The following is a 23,900-nucleotide window of genomic DNA, read 5'->3' as shown; positions in this document are numbered from 1 at the left end:
GGCTGGTCACAGGGCCAAAATGATCCTGAGGGTGGTCCGTTTGGGGCATCAGTGATGGCGAAAAGATAAAGGATGTGGATCTCATTTGGGGTGGGGAGAGAATTCAAATAAATTCCCTTCTAAAATCTTTTGGCAGCCTTATGCAAATCTTGATCACATCTCTTCTATGCAGTGGGGGTAAATAGGAATTATTCCAGCCCTAGGGCTGCAATAACCCTCATGCTGCTCCAGCAGTTTATGGAGAGATAGGAAGGGACCAGAGTCTTTGTGTTTTTTGTTTTGTTTTTTTAATTTTTGTTTTTTGGCAGGGAGACATTGCTAACTTGTTGGAGGTTTAATGGTGGGGCAGTCTCTGGGGGAGATGCTCCCCCAGAAAAATCTGATTACAAGGTCAGGGCAGATGTTAGACCCCATCAAATCGATCTTCTCTCTCTGGCTGACAGCTAAGGTTCTAAGTTCTGAGCCTGTAGTTCCAGCTTCAGGTTCTAGAACACCTCTGGGAGACCACTGAGTTGAAAGTCTGTTCCTTGCAGTAGGACACTGGAGGAGCTGTGTACATGCTCCCTTTCCCCCCATTGACTACCTGTAACATCACAGCTGGTTGCTTTGACAAAGAATAAGGTTTCACAAAAAACAACATTTAGAGGAAAACGCAGTGCAGCTGTGTGAGGGAGCAACTTTGTTGCAGTTGGGTGTGCTCAACGGGTATGAATTTGGCCCTCTAACTTCAGGTGGGAATCAGCAGGAACCAACAAGATCATAATCAACACAGCTCTTGTTTATAAGTAAGTGCCTGAATGATAAAGTCTAGGGAAGAAAGTGCGACATACAGGCCGAGATATTTTTAAAGAGGTTGTAGTTTACAATGAGTTACAGTAGTTTCTGGGATACTAACGCGGGGGGGAGACAGGTGGCACATGAATCCATGTAGCTACCAATACCACTGGCTATGTCAAGCACCATCACCTCATTTGCTCTACTGTAGTTAGTCACAACAGAATACAGCTCTGCGTCACACAACAGGTGCCTTGTGAGCCCCATTCCACAGAACTGTGCCAATTACACTGCTAATAGGTCCCTACTGAACTGGTTATATACTTTATTGACTACATTACTAAAAATACAGAAGACAACACAAGGCTATGAAAGCCTACCCTGTCCTGTACTCTGGCAATCACCAGATGTCTGTGTGGCATATGCCTACTTGATCCTAATAGGTGATCTCTGTTTAATGCTGGAGCTGTCACAGCTGGTGGGGGCCCTGGAGCTCTGAGCTGCCGTGGGCATTGGGTGACCCCTCAGCTGCCAGCAGCCGTGGGGGCCCCAGAGTTCCGAGCTGCCATAGGTTCCCAGCTATTTCTGATGCCAGGGGACCTCAAAACTCCCAGCCACTGAGGCAGGTGCTGTACCCTCTCCCTTTCTGTAGCAGGGCTGGGGCTCCGCCCCATTTTGTCACAGTTATTTTTAGTAAAAGTCAGGGACAGGTCACAGGCCTCTGAATTTTTTTTTGTTTGTTTGCCCGTGACCTGTCCATAACTTTTACTAAAAATAACCGTGAAAAAATCTTAATCTTAGTAATGACTCAGTTGCTACCTAGCTGGGCTGTATATGAACCACTGAGCTAAGGGTGCTATGCCCCAGTAACAAATGCTGGAGTATCCCAGCACCCTGATGAGGATGAATTTGCCTCAGAGGACAGGCATAAACTCAGTCACTTCCTCACCTGCCTGCATTATTTAGAATATAAGAATTATTTATTTAGAGAGCTTAAGGTGATGCAATATAAAATGTACTGGTAAATGTGAAAAATACTGAACATATGCAGCTCGTTTAGACCTGGAGAGCTGTCGTCATGACAAGATCTCTTACATGGGAGCTGGCAGGGTTCTTTTCTGGGCTGATTGAACCCTTGGACCCCAGATAGCCACATTTTTATACTTTTATTCCTTCTTTGTGTCTCTGCACAGGAGTTGCAGAAATATGAACAGTACATCTTTGCTGATTACACCAGAGTGATACAAGTAGAGAATGTCTATGAAGAGATTTTATTTCAGACATTGCTTGATGAAACCCTAAAAGGTAGGCATGCTTCTGAGATGATAGTAATAATGTTTAGAATGTGGGTCTGTGAGGTCTTATTTCAGAGCTAGTGATAGATCAGAGCTCCCTTATTCAGATCCAGGTCCCAATTTTCTCAGAGGTCGGAAGTGTTAAGAGTCTAAGAGTTTTGATTCACCCCACTAAAGAGATGGGGCAAGCCATGAAGTTTGGATTCAGATCTGAACTTCCCCAAAACTTGGAATATTCAGATCCATAGTGTGGTTCAAGCCTCTTTCTAACGCAAATCATGTCACCTCCAGTATACCTTGGTTCCACTGGTCCAAGAAGCAAAGCCACTCTCAAAGCCCTGAACTTTCAAATAATTGATTACATCTAATGACATTCAGACTGAATTTCTCAGAAGGAAATATGTTGCCAAAATATAATTGCCAATGGGTCACCAATACTAAGAAGAGCAGTCTCCAAAGATCTATCTGTGTGGGCATTGGAGAATGAAAAAGTTCTCTATAATCAATATGTATAGGTGATGATAGGGAAGTTGCTGTATTCCACAAGTTCTAAATGGCTTTCTGGTTGGACTTCTGGCCCAAAATTTAGGTTTTGCAATTTTAAAAAATGAATAGAAATGTTTATGATATTCAATTAAAATACTTCTTTAGTTCTAGATTTAAACCTACAGTGTTGTGAACCCAAACACAGTAGCAGTCTGTTAGTGCATGAGAAATGGGAAGTGTAACTTATTATTAACGTTCCATTGTCCAAGTTGAGTGAAATGAAAAAAAGCACAGATAATTAAAATTAAGTCTTGCTAATAATCCATGATATTAGAAACAGTAAAGGAGTATTTTTATTTTGAGTGTTCTTAAAATGTCAGTTTGTTCAGATCCGTTTGATGTTTTTGTCTACTTAGTAATAAAAGAAGCTGCCATTCTGAAGAAACACAACCTTTTTGAGGACAACGTAAACTTGCCTTATGAAAGTGTGTCCAGTTTAACTGACTTGAAGACCCCTTCAGGATCAGCACAAGCCAGTCCTGATAAGAAACCGTCCACCACTTCAACAGAAACATCAGATACTGAAACTCAAAGTAATGAACTGCTTGTTGTGTCAGAAAAAATGACCCAGGAGAAGTGGTATGATGCTAGACAGGCATCAGACAATGAAGAAGCAGTTTATGTCAATGTGTCTAGCAGTCCTGCAATTAATAGTGAAAAGGTGATCATTACAAACATCACTGACAAACTGGAGTCTCATCCTTTTACTCCTAAGGAAGAAAAGGATGTGGAGGAAATGATAACTTCCCAGAATGAAAATGCGGTGGAGGCAGAGTTTGGAGGGAACACTCAAAAAGAAAATAAGGTACAAGAAGAGGAGAGATGTCTTACAGTCCCTAATACTCTGAATGAGATCAGAAGCTTGCTGATGGTGACAGTTGAATTACCAGCAGTTGCTCCATCTGAGAACAAAACGGAAGGGGTAAATGAATGTGAAATTTTGAAGTGGCAAGAACATGGGGAAGAGAGTGATGAAAACAGGAAAACTAATGCAGAAACCGGTCAAACAGACCAGATAGTGAATAAAGAATTAGAACAGTCTGAGCTCAAGGTGGAGCAGCCACCTCCATCCAGTTTGGGTACAGGTGATATGAATTTAATGATCATTTCAGAGGCAGGCAACCATGTGACTCAAGCAGAATGTTTGGAAGTCTCTGAAAAACTGGATGTGTCTCAAGAGTCAAAGGCAGAAATGGAGACCAACCAAAGTGTCTGGTATTCTGGTCTGGAAAGCTGCAAAGGTCTTCATGACAAATCGCAACCAGAGGCACACACCAAAAGCATAGTTGGAGACAGAAGATCTGATCTGGAGGAAGCAGGTGAAGGTCACATTCATGCTGTCCCAATGGAAACAGAGGCTGAGAGCTTTCCTGGGTGTTCTGCTGAAAGTCCTGATGCAACACAAGTACCCATTTTGAGTATTGAAAACTTAAGAATAGAAACAGCTGATGATTTTGAGGTTTCACTAGTGCTAGAGGAAGATGAGCTTAGCACGGCAGAGGTTACAATGGATATTAAATCTGAAAGCTTTACTGTTACTGCAAGTGATGAGTTTCAGCCAGCAGGTGCACCTTCTTTAAGTGCTGAAATCAGAAGCTCAGTAGGAAGTGAAACTGTCACACAAGAAAACATTGAGGAGAGTTGTGCAGAGCAACACTTTGAAGAGTAAAAAGTGTTCTTCACAAATATACAGCCTAATCTTGCAGCCATTACTCACTCCAGCAGTCCTCTTGTGAATATTCCTGACTTCATGAGCAAAGGCTGCAGGAATGGGCCTAATTGCAGTGTTGTCAACTCTTGCAGTTTTATCACAAGTTTTCCAGTACTTAAAGGGTACTAAACATTACTATTTACTAAAAAATAGTAGTAAATTTCTGGCCTTAATGTGGAAAAAAGCTTGAAAGCATGACCCCATCCCCCCCAAATGCTTGAACACCTCAAGGCAAATAAAAAGAACCAAAGAAAAATTATTATTTTTTTTTTTAAAAATCTCACAAATTTTAAGACGACCCTATGTTTTTTTGGCGGGGGCCTGACTCATGTTTTTTGAATGATTGGGATTGGAAATATTACAACAGGTCTTAGCTAAAGTTAGTCAATCAAAATGTTATTAAATAAATTCATTTAGGATATGCATTCAGTGTGTTAGAAGGAAAACATTTAAATCTCTCAAGTAGTTAAACAGGAAACAAATAGTTAGGTTGTTCAGCAGCCAAATTGCATGTAAACTTTGACGTTTGCAAGCTGACTGATTACTTAAGTATTTTAAAGTTTTGACAGAGATTAAGACAATGAAATGTTCTGATTTTTTTTTCTATATTTAAAACTGGGAAAACACTGGGAGCAGGTTTCTCAATCCCACTCTGCACTTCTGGGTTACACAGCCTTTCAGAGCACTTTAGAGCTATTTTCTTTCTTTTCTTTTTTTGGATCTAATGAGAATATTTACAATAAAACCAGCTATCACCATTATGCAGCACCTACCTTCTGCACTCCCCAGTATACAGTACAGTCACCCACAATCCAAAGTTCTGTACTGCAGTCCTGCCACATGCATAAGGCTGTGTCACTAAATCTCAAAAGCATAGGAAATCAGAATGAAGTATGAAATGTCCCATATACCATAATCATACCATTTACTCTCCAATTTCTTGATGCAATGGAAGGGAAAGTAGTTAAGGAATAGCCAGTTGTGCTTAGGTTTTGGCAGACAAACTGGTGATATTTTCAAAAGCAGCTTCAAAAATCAGCAATGCTTTTTCATGTCCAAGATTAATACCACCATACCAAATTGTGGTCCACATATAAGCTGCACTGATGTGTAATTTGCATACACAGATTGGAGTTTTTGGCCACAGAAAATCTTAGAAGTGAAAAATGGAGTTTTAGTAAGTTGAGCATTAAAATTGTATCTGCAATTTTAGAGGTGAGTTTGAGATATCTTAAAAGTTTGGCCCAGGGAATAAGTACAATTTAATGTGAGTAAGAGTTGCAGAATTGGACCCATAAAGAATAATACTGGAAAGTAATGTCCTTTTCAAGAGATAATAAAGAACTGACAGCATAACCTCAGTCTTGTTGGCGTTTAACTGTAGGAAATTTTGTAAGGTCCATAGCATGAGACAGTCAAACTGTTATACAGTACTAACAGGGAAGTGACACTATCTGAACAGACAAACCTCTGTTTGGAAATGCCATGATATTGGTTAACTTGATCAAGTGGAAGGTTTCTGTTGTGAAATAAATGCTACTACAAGGTGTATTCATACATCATAATTATAGGAATAAAGTCAAATACAAGATTTTTTTTGTGGGACTGTCATGAATATTTATTTGATGCAGAAATGTTCATACTAAAGCTCACACAAACAATTGCCAACTAACTGTCTTATGGGTCATTCCTGATTTTTTTAAATTGGTACTGAACATTAAGGAGTGATTTCAACTGTGTTCGGCAATTAACCAGTGCGTGTCTCTTGTAACCATTTCTTTGGTGGAAGGACATATTTCCAGTATGGATTTCTGTGTGATAGAAGAATAGCAGGATAGTAACAATTATCTCCTACATACAGGACCTCATTTTACAACTAAAGCTATTTAGAAATGAAAGTCTTTTGATGTACTTTCTATATGTACAGAACAAAAGAGAATTTAACATAAATGTTCTCCTCCAAAGTAATATTTAATCATTCACATTACAGGTTTAGATTTGGGGCAATACTTCTCTGTACATATTTGGTAATTCAGTGTTGACTACAAATGTTTAGTGTGGTTGGTTTTTTTTGTAAGAGTAGGGAAGAACTGAGATTCCTCTCGTATATTATCTTTTGTTCTACAGTTTTGAATTCAAGTTATTCATATCAGTAGTTTGTTCTGTGTTTTTATTTACATTTTTCTTGGTTTCCTGTGTATACTAAGAGTAAGGATAAACAGTTGCATACCCCACCTCAACATAGTCTTGAGACATTAAATGTATTTGCTTAATTCTGAATGGAGCAGCACAAAGCAGACTATGGTATCAAGGATCTGTCTCCTGGTACTTCCATCATTGGAAGGTTGCTTTGGACCTTTGATCAATAGAAATAGTTTATTGATGAATCATAATATTTTTTTCAATTTTCTTAGCATTTCCAGCAACATTATCCCAATTGAATTTTCTCAAAGTATGGATAATAAGACTAATTCCTTTACCTCTTAAGTTGGGGGGGTGTAAGAATTAATTGGTTAAGAGTTCTAAAGTGCATTGAAGAGGAAAAGAGCTATATTTGTATTAAGTGTTGTTGTTGTTGTTATATTTCACTTGGCTACCAGCTTGAGTAGACAAAACAAGAAACACATTATAACTTGCTTGTAACTTTGTAAAGTGCTTAAACTAAATAAAATATGGTCATCCCTTTCATTGCTGGATGTCAGAGGTGCGATTTTTAAGTGAATTTGATACTTGTGAGAAATACCAGATGCAGTTTACTTCAGCTCTCATTCATGCTGGTCCATATTTTTATCAGAGGGATCACTGGAGAACAATCTCAGATTATTGCCAGCTGTAGATCTGAACTCTGATGCTCCTGGGTGGTGATATGTGCTGCTGTCTCTAGAAGAGGTATTGTCTGTTAACTGTTAGGCTTAAAAAATAGTTTCTTAAAGTGCTGAAATTCTGAATTCACTTCCACTTGTCATAAACCCAGGCTGTGAGTCCATGTACATGAACTCTGGACACTGGTGGGCATAAGAGAGAAAAATGTCCATTGTAGCACTGTGGCTTTACTGTTTAAATTACAGCAGAAAAGCTGGGACCAATATCAGTGCTGGGAGACAGCCTTTCTTCTCCAGGCTGTTTACAACCATTCAAATGGTTATTTTTAAATCCACTGTTAAATGCAAAAAGCTAATGTCCCATAGAAAAATATTTTTGTTTACAATTTTTTTAAATTAAAACATTTTAGTTAGAAGCAATTCAGACTATAAGTCATATTTTCAATTCCTTCCCCTATTTTTTGCTATTTGGGACATTTGAAGTATCAGGAGCTTTTCATTTAAAGTCACAAATCAGGTGACATTATAAGTACTTCCATAGTTTTGTGTTTGTACAGTGCCTAATACAATAGGGTCCTGATCTATGACAAGAGCTTCCAGGTGCTACAGTAATACAAATAATAGACAAGCCAGGATGTCACCAACGTGGAGGGAGTGGGAATCTGGGTAGGGAATAAGCAGCACTGGTACTCCTGATGCCATCACACAGACTCCCACATGAACTTGTAAAGTGGAAACCAACTAGTGTGAGGAAATGAGGACACCCATAAGAAAAGAGGAGGGAGGGCAGAAGAGTCAATAGAGCAAAATGGAAGCAGCAGTAAATCATAGAATATGAGGGTTGGAAGAGACATTGGGAGGTCACTAGTCCAACCCCCTGCTCAAAGCAGCAACCAATCCCCAGTTTTTACCCCAGATCCCTAAATGGCCCCCTCAGGGATTGAACTCACAAGCCTGGGTTTAGCAGGCCAGTGCTCAAACCACTGAGCTATCCCTCCTCCCAGTGACAGAAAAGAATGGAAGAGACTGGTTTCTGCCCTGTGCTCCAACATTTGTATAGGAAGGATGTAAAAAGCAACAAAACCAGAAGAGTTCCTAAAGAAGATAATCTTCCACTCATGCATGTCACTACAATACAGCCATACAGAATGTGCAACATAGTCAGAATTTATTTAAATGGAGTATGTTTAAATGTTTTATGGAGCACTTCCTTTTCGCATTCTAAGCAAGTGTAATAATTGCACACATTGCCTTCTTAGGGATTCTAATTTTTATTTTAAAGATGTGATTTCTGCACTATTTCAAGATGAACTGACCAGATGTTCACTTGTGCTATCACCTTTCTCTGTCTCTCCTGGCTGGCAAATCCAACATCAGTTGAAATGTAAAGGAAAAACTAAACTCTTCTTTGACTTGATACTATTCTTCAATGTAACTTTGTTAAAGCAGCCATACTTACCTCATGCCCCACAGATTTAATGTGTAATGCCACAAAAAACTCAACAGCTTGCCACCCATGGCCACCTCCTGTTCCCCTGGTATGGCAGAGTTGACCCTACCCACAGAGCAAAAAATTTATAGTAAACGTGTGTATATACAATGCTCGCCAAATGCCTGAGCAATGAAAGTAGCCCAAGTAAATCAGCTATACTTTCTTTCAGACTTTGCCCAATTGAGGGCTGTACTGTAATTTGCCAGGAATCATAAGGCTGCAATTTTTGGTATTGTCCTCTGGGGCAGGTTCTCGGCATTATAGTATTGTGATGCTGTTCTGTTCATCACCTTCTTCCCCCCTCAAAAGAGATTTCTAGGTTTATTTTAATATAGCCTGCAAGGTGAGAAATACCCTTGTCAAAATCAACTCTCAGTCAAAAGAAAAGAGGCAGCTATGGCCCTCCAGCGCTATAATGCATCTAATTGACGTAACATTACAATTATAACAGTGCTGTAGATTACTGTAGAACACTAGCTGGCTAGTGTTTGTTGGCTCCATTCCTCTACTGGATACAATCAGAAGTGCTTAATTTGGTGTCATGGGCCCTATACTGTTAACACCAAAAAGAGATTCCTCTTCAGCTAGTGGTTAATGTAGACTGCAACAGACTCCAACCAAGATGGTGGAGGGAGCACTACTTCACCAAGCTAGAGAGATGGGAGATGTCTTTGCCTCTAGCTTCTCCTTACATCAACCCCTGCCCTTCGCTGCTGTGGCAGTGGCCTATGCTTTGGTAGTGGGAGCATCTGGGTTTTATCTCTGTTGTCACAAAAGTCTGAATGGCTTAGGATGACCATATGTCCCTTATTTCAAAGGACCATCTCTTATTTCATTGATTTGGCGTATGAGTAAGGGAAGGCTTTGCAGAGCCGTACTTAAAGAATGTAACTGTTAAAACAAGGTTTAATCTAGAAATCAACCTGAAGAAACCCAGTCCTTTTAACAAAAGCTTCTCCTTTTGTGTTTTAAGACTGCACTGAATTGCACATTTAAAATGAAAATCAAGGATGTGGTTTCTTATTTGAGACTCTGCCTGTTAAACATATTAGATATTCACAAAAAGAAAAGGAGGACTTGTGGCACCTTAGAGACTAACCGATTTATTAGAGCATAAGCTTTCGTGAGCTACAGCTCACTTCCTCAGATGCATATCGTGGAAACTGCAGCAGGCTTTATATATACACAGAGAATATGAAACAATACCTATTCCCACCCCACTGTCCTGCTGGTAATAGCTTATCTAAAGTGATTTCCAGCACAAATCCAGGTTTTCTCACCCTCCACCCCCCCACACAAATTCACTCTCCTGCTGGTGATAGCCCATCCAAAGTGACAACTCTTTACACAATGTGCATGACAATCAAGCTGGGCTATTTCCTGCATAAATCCAGGTTCTCACATCCCCCCCACCCCCATACACACACAAACTCACTCTCCTGCTGGTAATAGCTCATCCAAACTGACCACTCTTCAAGTTAAAATCCAAGTTAAACCAGAACATCTGGGGGGGAGGGGGGTAGGAAAAAACAAGAGGAAACAGGCTACCTTGCATAATGACTTAGCCACTCCAAGTCTCTATTTAAGCCTAAATTAATAGTATCCAATTTGCAAATGAATTCCAATTCAGCAGTTTCTCGCTGGAGTCTGGATTTGAAGTTTTTTTGTTTTAAGATAGCGACCTTCATGTCTGTGATCGCGTGACCAGAGAGATTGAAGTGTTCTCCGACTGGTTTATGAATGTTATAATTCTTGACATCTGATTTGTGTCCATTTATTCTTTTACGTAGAGACTGTCCAGTTTGACCAATGTACATGGCAGAGGGGCATTGCTGGCACATGATGGCATATATCACATTGGTGGATGTGCAGGTGAACGAGCCTCTGATAGTGTGGCTGATGTTATTAGGCCCTGTGATGGTGTCCCCTGAATAGATATGTGGGCACAGTTGGCAACGGGCTTTGTTGCAAGGATAAGTTCCTGGGTTAGTGGTTCTGTTGTGTGGTATGTGGTTGTTGGTGAGTATTTGCTTCAGGTTGCGGGGCTGTCTGTAGGCAAGGACTGGCCTGTCTCCCAAGATTTGTGAGAGTGTTGGGTCATCCTTTAGGATAGGTTGTAGATCCTTAATAATGCGTTGGAGGGGTTTTAGTTGGGGGCTGAAGGTGACGGCTAGTGGCGTTCTGTTATTTTCTTTGTTAGGCCTGTCCTGTAGTAGGTAACTTCTGGGAACTCTTCTGGCTCTATCAATCTGTTTCTTTATTTCTGCAGGTGGGTATTGTAGTTGTAAGAAAGCTTGACAGAGATCTTGTAGGTGTTTGTCTCTGTCTGAGGGGTTGGAGCAAATGCGGTTGTATCGCAGAGCTTGGCTGTAGACGATGGATCATGTGGTGTGGTCAGGGTGAAAGCTGGAGGCATGCAGGTAGGAATAGCGGTCAGTAGGTTTCCGGTATAGGGTGGTGTTTATGTGACCATTGTTTATTAGCACTGTAGTGTCCAGGAAGTGGATCTCTTGTGTGGACTGGACCAGGCTGAGGTTGGTGGTGCTACTCTGAAACCTGTCATTAGATATTCAGACATTTTTCCACCCAGGCCTCTGTTTTTGCACTTTTAAAAACTATTTTTTTATGCACTTGTAACACAAGTAAAGAAATGCTAGGAAGAATTTAGAAAATTTCTGGAAAGGTAAAGGTTCAGTGGCTAAGTAAACAGAAAATGCTTGCCATATATGGGTACCAGTAAGCTTTATTACAATGAAGGTACAGTGAAGAGGTAGAGCTTTGAAACATGGTGTTGGGGACACTGGGGCATGGCCACTAGGTAACTCGAGGGGATGGAAGACCACGAGTGTTGATGAAGCCCCCTCACACTAGGCCCAGGTGTCCTTGGGCCCCCCCTTGCCTGGAGGCACTCGCAGCAGTTATGTGTAGGAGGCCCAAGTGTCCTTGGCCCCCCCACCTCGAGGCACTCACAGCAGTTTGGCTGAGAATCTGCAACAATATGTTGCAGAGTCAGACTGCCTGAAACTAAGCAAGGCCAAACAAGGCAGATATGGAAGAACAATGCTGAATAAAGCAGCTTTATGTATGGTTTAACAAATGATACAGAGAACAAGGGAACTAGTTAGGAACTGGATTGGCTGGCTATATGGATACTTAGGGCAGCTTGCTATTGGATAAGTATGCTGGGAAAAAGGATGTATAAAAGCCTGTGTAACTTCCTGCTCTGTGTGCAGGACTTGAGATTCTATTCTCCCTGTACCTTTTTGCAGCTGCAAATAAACTTTTCTGCTTCTCCACCCCGTTGTGATGACGGGGTGTAGCACACCGGGTAGCGAACCAACCCCAGCTGTTGTTTAGCCTCTCGGCACTGGGTGCCGGCAACAATGGTATCCAGCTCCTCTTCCTTCCAATTTCTTAAAACTGGTGGAATTTATATGTTCAGTCCTACCTCAAATGAAGCAGTGGACAGAATAGTTTCCTTGTGTAAACAGACTTGGATTGCAGAAACCTACTACATTTTTTTTTAAGGCCACGCTTCAAATTAAGTTAATATCAATTGTACATGTAAAGAGTTTTATAAATTGATTTAAAATGTATCAAAACGAATAATAAGGTATCATTTTAAACATTAAATTGAAGTTTATGATTCCATTGTATACTTCAGGGCAGTAGAAATGTACACTTGAGAGAGAAATACATGACATGCTAAGGGAAAAAAGAAGTTTCCCTAAACCATCCCTTAAAATAAAGCATTGTCCCATATTTTTCATGTGATTTTCCCTTTTTTCCATTATCCATTTTTCCATTTATCAAAGGTGGTCACCCTAGAATCTGAAGCATAGAGCAATGACGTGATTTGCTCACGGTCCTATTCAGTGCTAATGCTGGGCACAGTGTCCACACAGACTTCAAGCAAATATAGGACAACTGTATAAGACACTCTTCACTGTTTTATTCATGGCAAAATCATCTCCCAATAGGGCCAGTCTCAAGGTTAAAAAAGTCAGGCCTCAAAAATAATATATTTATTTGTTTGGGGCAAGTGGGGTGGGGGGAAGTCTTTAGTTGCCTTTTAATTTCTGAGCCTTTGGAGCTACACGCAGATGCTGGTTTCAAGCGTGTGGTGGTGAATGCTGTAAACTTTTCTGTTTAAAATTAAAGCTCTGGTTCTCACATAACCACATGAGGCCAGCACCTGGGGCTTTTAGAAAAAAGCCAAATAGCATGAGACTACTGCCAAAATTGTGATAGTTGGGAAACCCCCTTTCCTTAGGCAGTAAGTGCTCCCGTGTGGGGTGAATGCTGAGAAACAAGACATTTGCCCCACAGTGACTTGTTCCAGGCCGCAGGATGAGTGGGGCTCTACAGCCAGGAAGAAGAGGTCCCAGGCCACTGAATGGGCTAGTAGGACTGCAGCCACCCTCATTGTCTATAAGTAAGGTCCTTTACATAACGCCCTTTCAGGGCAACTCACAAACTACTGGTCCCAATACGCAGTGCTCCTAGAGGAGCCAGGCGGCTCAGACCCATCTAGACTACAGCTCCCAGAAGGCAGTGCTCCCTCCAGAGTTCAGCGACCAGCTCGTGGTGGAGTGTTGCATGCTGGAACTTGCAGTCCCCGCGCGCCATCTCCCGAGCCAGGGGCCGACTTCTTCTTTTGTCCACGTCTCACTCCACTAAAGTCTTTCACCGGAATCACGTGGCACAAACGGACCCCCGACCCCTTCGACTCCGATTGGTCCACAGCGGCGCCACGTGATGGGCTGAACCCGGAAGCCGCGGAAGGCGATTGTTTCCTTGGCTACGCCACAGGAAAGCGAAGGTCCGGTCCTTTCCGTTTTCACGTCGGCGGCGCTGAGAGTGGCAGCGGCAGCCGCCGCCGCCGCCAGGGAGAGGGGCGAGCATGGGGCTGAGCCGGGCCTAGCGGGGCGGCGGGCAGCTGCTGCCATGAGCGGAGCTGCCAGTGGTGAGGGGGGGAGCGGGGACCCCGCAGCCCGCTGGGGGAGATGGAAGCTGTTGGCCCTGGGCCTTCTCTCCGCTTCCTCGGTGCTGGCAGCCGCCCCGGGCGCTGGAGCCATGAGCAGGGAGGAAAAGCGCCGGCTCGGGTAAGCTGGGAGACGCGGCGGGGGCCTGAAGGAGGGTGGGTTGTGCGCAGCTGGCAAGCGCTTACCTGGACCGGCTCCAGTCGTCGCTGCCGCGTGGGGCGGCTGGAAGTGGCCACAGCCCCCTCTGGCATCCCTTTTCCCGGGGGGCTGGCCACTGTGGCTGCCTGGCGACAGCCCCCGCACTGTCAGCTCCGTCGGCAGGGGCTCAGCCTCTGCCCCAGTGGAAGGGGTGCGGACCCCTGTGGCTGCTCCCCTCTGAGCGGGGAGAGCACTCCCCCATGGGGCCTGGCGATTCCCCCGGGTCCCACTGGGGTGTGGCTGAACCCCACTCCCCCCACGGATGGATCTCGGCCCTTTTGTGGGGCTGATCCCCAGCACCGACAGCAGGCGACCTGTGTGACGTTCCCAGTCTGCGTGAGAGTAGTGCCTAGCCCCTCAGAGATGTACTTTAATGACCTTGTACTCCCCTGAATTTTTGGTACGATCCCCTTCTCCCCCCGTCACATCTACCTGCCTATCGGGTCATCTTCCCGCTCTCGTGGTTGACACCCCTAGTCTCTGTGTGGTCATGAAGATTTCAGTCAGGCATTGTATATGATTATGGGTATAAGTGGTCAAAGGTCAAAACCATACTCAGTAGGTGTTTGGCATTGTGGTCTAATTATGACAGTGTTTCTGGAACAAGTCAAGGTTTTAGCGTGATAAGAGATAGCATCTTTCATATTAATAAGAGTTGAGATCATCCTTGCCCAGTCACTGTGTGCAATAAAGTAAATTGTTTAGGGAGCCCAATTTGCATGTGTGTATAAAGCTAATTATTTAAAAAACTATTCTTATATGTAAAGGATAAAGAGTACAACATCAGTGATGAGGTATGTGTGCTAGTACATAGAGTAGGATTTTTTAGAAGGCAGTTCTGCATTCTGATCATGTCAGAGTAACAGCCCTGTTAGTCTGTATTCGCAAAAAGAAGAGGAGTACTTGTGGCACCTCAGAGACTAACCAATTTATTTGAGCATAAGCTTATGCTCAAATAAACTGGTTAGTCTCTGAGGTGCCACAAGTACTCCTCTTCATTCTGATCATTATTGCCACACACTCACTGTGTCACCTTGACAATTTCATTACCTCCTTCATGCTTACTGTCATCCTCTGTAAAATGAAGATAGTAATATTTCACAAGGGTGTTGTGAGGCTTCATTAAGAAGTTTCATTATACGGTCATTAGATAAAAAGCATTATTTAATTATAATATGTGCACTCATTGGCTCTTTCATTCAAAGATGTCGAAGCACTTTGAATACATCACAAAGACTTGAAAAATACCTTAGCTATGTGTTCCTCACACGGCTACCCAAGTGGTTTAGGCTCCTTTCCTGGCCTGTTTACATTTTTAGGTGCTTTGTTTAACTTATGTTCTCTGTGTGCCATCTGATATAGGTGTATTAGTGATCTAGGATCTACCAGTACAGGCAGAAATGTGGACTGCTTCAGGTATTTGTTCAGCTTTTGCAATGCTGCAGAGGTGGAAAGAAGCCACCTTACTTTCAGAGGTGCTTATTTTTACTGAGGGGTCTGGGTTGGAGCACCTATGCTAGTAGGAGGTAATATATATATTTATATGGTAAGAACGTACCTTCCTCAGAGATCCCTTTGGATAATGGTCTGGGAATACAGTTCATTTGAAGGAGGGAAAAAAAAGTTATAACCTTTTAATGTGCTAAATCATTATTGGACAATGTTTATAGGCTTAGACTCTGATCCTGCATCAGGATCTGCTTGGGTAGACCACACCATCACATTGAAGTGGATGGGGCTCTCTGTGGGCCTAGGATTTCACCTGCACAGCTAAATTGCAGAATTGAGGCCATCAAATAGTTATAATTGGTGAAATGACTGAAAAAGGCACCATTGGGGTTCATGTTTATTCTTTTCCCTACTTTCATAATAAAATTTTTAGATGAGTTAACGTTATTTTTTTAACTGCCAGGGCAGTAAACTCAGTTGGGTGTTTGAAAATCTAGCTGAGTTCTTCTTGCCTCTTACATCAGCCGCAACAGTAATAGATATTTTGTGAACATTGTTGATGCCCAAGTCATCAAGTCATTGTTGATGCCCAAGATGCATCCGATGAAGTGAGCTGTAGCTCACGAAAGCTTATGCTCAAATAAATTGGTTAGTCTCTAAGGTGCCACAAGTACTCCTTTTCTTTTTGCGAATACAGACTAACACGGCTGTTACTCTGAAACAAGTCAGAATAGAATCCAACTTGCTGTGTATTAGGTTTTTCCTTACTATTAGTAATGCTATCTTTTGTTAGTACAATAGTCTTTGCTAAGACAGGAAGCAGCTATCGAGAGAGTGAGTGCCATTGGATATAGTGACATTTTTGATCGTGACCACTATTTAGACATCACAAATATATACATTCATAAATAATATTGAAACCATTTTTTCTTTACTTACCAAGATTGTAATTCAGGGAAAATATGGAACCTGGTAACTTATGATTCCACTAAATTGTAAAATAGCTTTGGGTGTTGATGATACCAACTGTTGCAGAAGGAACACAGAACTATGTCCTGGGGTTTTTCTGAGTGAGGAGTGTGCCTCCTGGCTGGTTCTTAGATAGACAAGGTGGGTGCTTCTGTTGGTGAGAGAGTCAAGGGTTTCCAGCAACACAGCTCTTCTTCAGGTCTGTGAAAGAAACTCAGGATGTCACAGCTAAATGCAAGACCAAACAGATTGTTTATCATAAGTAGTTAGCACATATTCTAAGGGACCATTCAAGATGAAGTGGCCTGTTTACACCTCTGTAATCATAGGACAAAAAGGGGGGTTAGTGGCTTACGAATTGTTGTGATAAGCCATAAATCCATTTTCTTTATTATGGCTTTGTCTATACTGGGGGTATGTCTACACTGGCACTTAGTCAGCAAAACTTTTGTCATTGGGGGTGTTAAAAAAAATGCCCCTGAACGTCAAAAGTTTTACCAAGAAAAAGCGCTGGTGTGAACAACGCTTTGTTGGCAAGAGAACTCTCTTCTGCTGACAAACAGCAGCTACACTGCGTGCCTTTTAGCAGCACGGCTGTAGCGGCATAGCCATGTTGCTAAAAGCTGCATATTGTAGACATAGCCTAAGACCATGATTTTTAGTGTCTAGCAAAGTATCTAGTAGCCTATTTGGTCTTTTCAGTATAATAATTGTGATTTAAAAAATGAAAATATACTGCACTGGAAAATTGGATTTTTATGATTGGAAGTTCTTTTCTCTTTGCAAGTGGAATGCTCCCAGAAACAAATAATTGCACAATAAATTTAGGGACATGAACAAGTTTTATTCAGAAGAAGCCCCAGTATTGGAATAGCAGTAGTGTTCCAGGACTGGCCTGTTGGGGATCAGTTTGTACACCACCTGCTACTTTTGGACTAGCTTTAGATGGTGTTTCATTCCCCTTTCTTTCATGAGGTCCAAACAGATCATAAATACCTTGCCACTGGTTGTTTCACTCATCAGCTTTATTTGGGCAAAGTTCCAGAGATGAAGTGAATGTTATGTATTTTTATGGGCATCTGATATTAATCTCCAGATATTAAACTACAGTACTTCTGTTGTGTTAAAGTTTGACAATTAGAAGAGGAAATATGAAACTGATCATGTATTCAACAAATTTTTTCCTGTTCCTTTTCTTAGGAATCAAGTGTTAGAAATGTTTGATCATGCTTATAGCAATTACATGGTAAGTAAAATACCAATTTCTTCATTATGCTTACACACAAATTAAAGTTTGTGTTGCATTTGTCAGCAGTTTTGTTATCGACCTGGCAGTTTTAAAAAACTTGCTGAAACTCTGTTGGGGGAAAACTGAAGTTGAAGTTCGTATGTGCAGCTTATATTATTTTCTTTTGAAATGTCTGTTTGCATATAAGAAATATGAATATAGGGGGAGAGTAATGTCTGATCACAGGAACAGTGGCTAGGAATTCCTGACAGGATACTTAACCTATGCTTGATTTTTTTCCCCTTAGATCTGAAATGCAGTAGTCTCTAAGAATTTGTGTTTGTAAAGGTAATTGACAATGAAAAGTGCTAAATTCCAGAATTTAAAATATTTTAAAGGGAAGCAGATGTTGCAATATAGTCTTGATATCTGATTTCCCAGTTGGATCCTTACAGGTGGCATATAAAGCTAAAAGGTAATGGGGCTCTCTACAGGTAAACCTGCATCTCTCTCACTGCAGAGTCAGGACCTTACCATGTAAACCTGCTTGCTATTCTTAATGTATGTTGTCTCCTCTTATACATTTCCTACTATATCAGTGTTCCCTTGACTTATTTGGTAGCATGAGACCACAGAACAAAAATGTTGCAAAATACCATACAGACCAAGAACACTTGAAAAGATACCTGTCTGTAGTTATCAAATTCTAGTGAACACATTAATTGTTAATAATGTATTGGTTGTGCTGGTGAATATTATATAAAAATGTTTATATGTTCCTGCAGATAACTTTGATTATACTTTGTGGGCCTAACATTAATTATATAACCTCATATTTGCTTGGGATGTTACATTTGCTGTAGATTTTGCAGCTGCTTTGCTCTCAAAAATTCCATTTCACTTAAAAAAAATAAAATAAAAAATAACCCCTGTAGCATCAGACCCACATTGCATAACTTGGTGCTAAATAAGCAATTGTAATGTAATTAAGTGATCCACATTTGCTACTGTTTACGTGATATATGTGTGTTGTAATTTAGTGTTGTCAAAACAATTTTAGGTCTTTTAGTTGTCTTCACATGTTGGACATGAGACTGATTTGTTGTTTAGTGGGTCTTGTTATATCCTAATTTATTAGTTTGGTCTTGTTCCAGAATAAATAATTGTTTTTATTTCAACAGTAGAATCTCTACATTTAAAATACAGTTATTGATAAGAAGAATATAATATTATCAATACACTGAAATGGGAAACATTTTAGGGGAAACAGGTGACCCCTGTTAACTGTACATCTGAAAATCTAAGGCAATCTAAGGTTTTTTCCACACCCCTGAATGACATAAGTTATACTGACAAAATCGGTTGTGTAGACATGGCCTGAAATACCAATTATTCTTATGATACCTTAGTCTAGTAAAGTATGTATTTTTTTAACCAAAACATTTTAATTGTTTTCATCTTTGTATTTTCTCTACTGGGCATATAAGTGTTCTTATTATAACACAGACCTTTCTTTCATAAGTTGCACCTGCTCACACATGGAAAACCACTGTCCCTGGAGAGTATGTTGACTGCATGGCTCAATATTATGCTATAACCCTTTAACTTCCAAAGAGGTTAAAAGTTAATGAGACATGTAAATAGATAATGTATGCAGTGAATGAGATTCTTTGCCATTTATAAATGCCAAAGGTATTAAAGCACAGAAGAGAAGCTATTGTGAGGACTGTTTTTTTATTAAACATGTTCAGGTATGCAGGCTATGAAGTGATACAGAATTGTTGTTTGATTTTTGAAAAATAAAACAAAACTTCAAGTAGTTGTTTTTGGTTGACATTCTGACTCTTCTCTATATTGCCTAATAGTGTGACTAGCAACTGGCTTCTTTGGATAGAAATAATTTTTCAGAGTAGCAGCCGTGTTCGTCAGTATTTGTAAAAAGAAAAGGCGTACTTGTGGCACCTTAGAGACTAACAAATTTATTTGAGCATAAGCTTTCATGAGCTACAGCTCACTTCATCGGAAAGCTTATGCTCAAATAAATTTGTTAGTCTCTAAGGTGCCACAAGTCCTCCTTTTCTTTCTGCAATTAATTTCTAGTTAGATACTTGAAACCTCACTACATAAAAATGTCTGGCTTTCAATCTGCCTTGCTTTCTCTTTATTGCTTTTAATTAGGTAACCTACCTTGCCTAACGTTGGACAAAACTCTTCAGTCAGCTGAGATATTTGTGCTTTACTTTTCATTACTATAAATATGAAGCTAATAAATACCTTCTCTACATTTGTGGCAAGAAAATGTTGGGTTAAGAGGAAGTATGACTTCAGATATCCTGGAAGCATAAATGTCAAAAGGATATTTACTTGCCACGTATGCTAGAGCATTAAACAAACAAGTCTCATTCTGTGTTTGTTTAACTTGAAGTAAAGACTCGAGTTTCAACCTTGACCTTGATAGCAAGAAAATTAAGTGTGTGGTTTTTTTTTTTAAAAAACAGCAATTTTTGAGACCGGGAGCTGAAAATTGTTGACTTACTATTTCTATTAATGTTTTTGGACTTGAGTGGATTAGGCTCACATTTCACGTTTGCGTGCAGGGGGATATCTTTTATACTTTTTCATATGTCAATTTGGAGGGCAGAGAGTAGCTTTTTATTCCCTCACAGACAAGTCTAATAGCTAGGAGCATTTCTTCACACTTACACAAAGGACACCTGAAAAGCCAGTTGTGTTAGTCCCTTGGGTCAGTAGTCCTAATCATACAGCACTGGCAGCGCTGTGCATTGTTCGCAAGTGGAATGTATCAATGCTGTTCTTAATTTACAATCCTGACATAGACCAAACAGCCCTATTTGTCAATCAATACATGCTTTTATAAATTTAAGACATACAGATGTTTAAACTATGTAGTTTGTGTGCCTAATTTTGCCCTTGATACATCTCCTCTTTATCCACTGATCTCAACTGAATTGGAAGGGGCATTTGGCCCCATAGCCTTAACCCATCTCCAGATAGATCTAGATAACTAACCTGTATTCCCTCATTTTTCAGAGTGTTTCCTGCTCTTCAGGATGTAGACTGTTTTCTTTTATTTTACTGAGTAATGTTCCCTTTTCTGTCTGTCTTGAAGGTAGCTTTATCAGAATTACCTGATTATTGGCTTTCTCCACAATTTTAGCTCTTAATTTTGAATTTCCTTCTACTTCACAGTTCATTAATCAGTTTTTCAGGATAATTGTAAGGTGTACGATATTCAAAATGAGAGCTATACCCTGGCTCTGGTAGCTGAACTCAGGAAGAATAGAAGGCGGTGATAGGACCAGAGTCTTCAAAGAACAATAGGCCATCAATTGAAAAACAACCCATACTTTTTCTTCCCTACCCCATGTGTCTGGATAACCAGTCACACTCATCTGTCACAGCATATACTCATAAATGAATATACTCATAAATTGAATGTGTTCCACTTCACATATTCATTTGCTGCAATTTTGCTTTTATTATGCTGCTCATTAATTTCTACTTTAAAATTAAAATTAAAAGATAGTATAATACAGCAACCTGTGGAACTGAGGTAGACATGTTCAATCACTAATTGTTCCCTCATACTACATGTCTTATAGGAAGTCAACACCTTGCACAACATTTATTTTAAGTATTTTTTTTGGACTTTATACAGCTTTATTTTACTAATTCTATTGGTGATTATCATAACTTGCCAAAAAACCTGGGTCATTGTTCATAATTAAAATAAGAATTTTTATGTATGTTTTTATTTCTTTATATGTGTCATTCTGGTAGTGGTTTAAAAATAAAACTGTTTGGTGAAAAGCTTTGCATTTACTAGCCCAAGTACAAAACTTACTTGCCTGCCCATTCCTATATTGATAACTAAGAAAAAAGAATAGTAAAGAATAAAATTGTCAGACACACAGAAGAACATAAATTGTTGCTCAAAAGTCAAAATGGTTTCTGTAAAGGGAGATCATGTCTTACTAATCTATTAGAGTTCTTTGAAGGGGTCAACAAACATGTGGACAACTGGGATCCAGTAGACATAGTGTACTTAGATTTCCAGAAAGCCTTTGACAGGGTTCCTCACCAAAGGTAAATTAAGTTGTCATGGGATAAGAAGGAAGATCCCTTCATGGATTGAGAACTGGTTAAAAAACAGGGAACAAAGGATAGGACTAAATGGTTAATTTTCAGAATGGAGAGGGGTAACTCCATTGGTGTTCCCAAGGGTCAGTCCTCGGACCAATCCTATTCAACTTATTCATAAATGACCTGGAGAAAGGGGTAAACAGTGAGGTGGCAAAGTTTGCAGATGATACTAAACTGCTCAAGACTGCTCAGACTGTGAAGAGCTTCAAAAAGATCTCCCAAAACTAAGTGATTGGGCAACAAAATGGCAAATGAAATTTAATATGGATAAATGTAAAGTAATACACATTGGAAAAAATAACCCCAACTATATATACAATATGATGGGGGCTAATTTAGCTACAATTAATCAGGAGAAAGATCTTGGAGTCATCGTGGATAGTTCTCTGAAGACGTCCCCGCAGTGTGCAGTGGCAGTCAAAAAAGCAAATCGGATGTTAGGGATCATTTAAAAAGGGATAGAGAATAAGACGGAGAATATCTTATTGCCCTTATATAAATCCATGATATGCCCACATCTTGACTACTGCGTACAGATGTGGTCCCCTCATCTCAAAAATGATATACTGGCATTAGAAAAGATTCAGAAAAGGGCAACTAAAATGATTAGGGGTTTGGAAAGGGTCCCATATGAGGAGAGATTAGAGACTAGGACTTTTCAGCTTGGAAAAGAGGAGACCAAGGGGGGATATGATAGAGGTATATAAAATCATGAGTGGTGTGGAGAAAGTGAATAAGGAAAAGTTATTTACTTGTTCCCATAATATAAGAACTAGGGGCCACCAAATGAAATTAATGGGTAGCAGGTTTAAAACAAATGAAAGGAAGTTCTTCTTCACTCAGCGCACAGTCAACCTGTGGAACTCCTTGCCTGAGGAGGTTGTGAAGGCTAGGACTATAACAGGATTTAGAAGAGAACTGGATAAATTCATGGAGGTTAAGTCCATTAATGGCTATTAGCCAGGATGGGTAAGGAATGGTGTCCCTAGCCTCTGTTTGTCAGAGGGTGGAGATGGATGGCAGGAGAGAGATCACTTGATCATTACCTGTTAGGTTCACTCCCTATGGGGCACCTGGCATTGGCCACTGTTGGCAGACAGGATACTGGACTGGATGGACCTTTGGTCTGACCCAGTATGGCCGTTCTTATGCTAAAAAACTAGCACTTTATGTGCTTGTCAAAAAAGCCAGGAGCAAATAGAGTTTTGAAAAGCTATTTAAAAAAAAAACTTAAAAATCAAGTCTTACACCAAAATATTTCACCAGTCTCGTCTCACTCTTATGTCAGTTTCTGACTGTCCGATTTTAGTACTTTTTATTTGGCAGTTACCAAAACTCTGAACTAGGGCCCTAAGGCTTGATTCTGTTCTCACTGAAGTCAGCTACAAAATTTGCATTGATTTCAGTGGAACCATAAACAGGTATTTCATAGAATATCAGGGTTGGAAGGGACCTCAGGAGGTCATCTAGTCCAACCCCCTGCTTAAAGCAGGACCAATCCACATGTTTTTGCCCCAGATCCCTAAATGGCCCCCTCAAGGATTGAACTCACAACCCTGGGTTTAGCAGGCCAATGCTCAAACCACTGAGCTGTCCCTCCCCCCCCCCCTTTTATTCAGCACACCTGATTTGGCCTATACTGACATTGTTGATGTTTCTGACTGATTGAAGGGTACTAAGTAGTGTTAGAGTAAAACTGTTTTGCTAGAGCAATGGAAAGTAATCCCTCTCCCCACCCCTGAAATGGCCATCATTTTCAAAAACTACTCCAAACTTGTCATGTTTTCCTTTGTGTTGCATAGTCATTTGGTTGTATTTTATTGTTTTATGTTCTGACTGAGTTCTTTTCTCATTTTCACTGATTCTGTGACCTTGGACAAATCATGTAGGGTAAAATTTTCAAAGCATCTAGGTCCAGTTTTCAAAAGTGGCTTAGGAGCCTCTATCTCTTCAATTTTTTTTTCAGTGAGGCTTAGGTCCGAAGTCACTTAAGTGCTTTTTAAAATGTTATCCCTAACCTTTGAACTTCCTTGTCTCCTTTCTGTAAAATGGAGCTAATTTTCACATTTTCATAAAATGAGCAAGTCTTCCACCCAGACTGTTTTTGCACTAATGTTGGATGAGAGATCAGTTCTTTAATGGAGGAAAAAGACTACTCGGTTCTCCACTGCAGATATGCAATCTCCTGTGCATTTGTTGCAGGAAACACAAGATGAACCTCAAGTGTTCAAATTGAGCAATTATTTCAGAGATGCCATTAAGTACTC

General features: G+C 40.5%; 2 protein-coding genes across 2 annotated transcripts in view; both read left to right on the top strand.

Annotated features, from left to right (window-relative positions):
- NIBAN1 (niban apoptosis regulator 1) overlaps window positions 1-6,992 on the top strand; it is a 127,337-nt gene extending 120,345 nt beyond the window's left edge. The window contains exons 13-14 of the mRNA XM_084636426.1: window positions 1,968-2,079; window positions 2,972-6,992. Of these exons, the coding sequence (XP_084492552.1) occupies window positions 1,968-2,079; window positions 2,972-4,284 (1,425 nt within the window). The 3' untranslated portion in view covers window positions 4,285-6,992. The remainder of the gene's footprint in view (window positions 1-1,967; window positions 2,080-2,971) is intronic.
- Window positions 6,993-13,455: 6,463 nt separating this feature from the next.
- The window catches only part of EDEM3 (ER degradation enhancing alpha-mannosidase like protein 3), a 45,353-nt gene continuing 34,908 nt past the window's right edge, over window positions 13,456-23,900 (top strand). The window contains exons 1-2 of the mRNA XM_084637153.1: window positions 13,456-13,745; window positions 17,442-17,487. Coding sequence (XP_084493279.1) covers window positions 13,588-13,745; window positions 17,442-17,487 — 204 coding nt within the window. The 5' untranslated portion in view covers window positions 13,456-13,587. The remainder of the gene's footprint in view (window positions 13,746-17,441; window positions 17,488-23,900) is intronic.

This window comes from Lepidochelys olivacea (genome assembly GCF_965140295.1).
Source record: "Lepidochelys olivacea isolate rLepOli2 genome assembly, chromosome: 8".
NCBI classification, from domain to species: Eukaryota; Metazoa; Chordata; order Testudines; family Cheloniidae; genus Lepidochelys; species Lepidochelys olivacea.
Note: the sequence above shows the minus strand (reverse complement) of the source record. Positions and strands in the feature narration are given on the sequence as shown.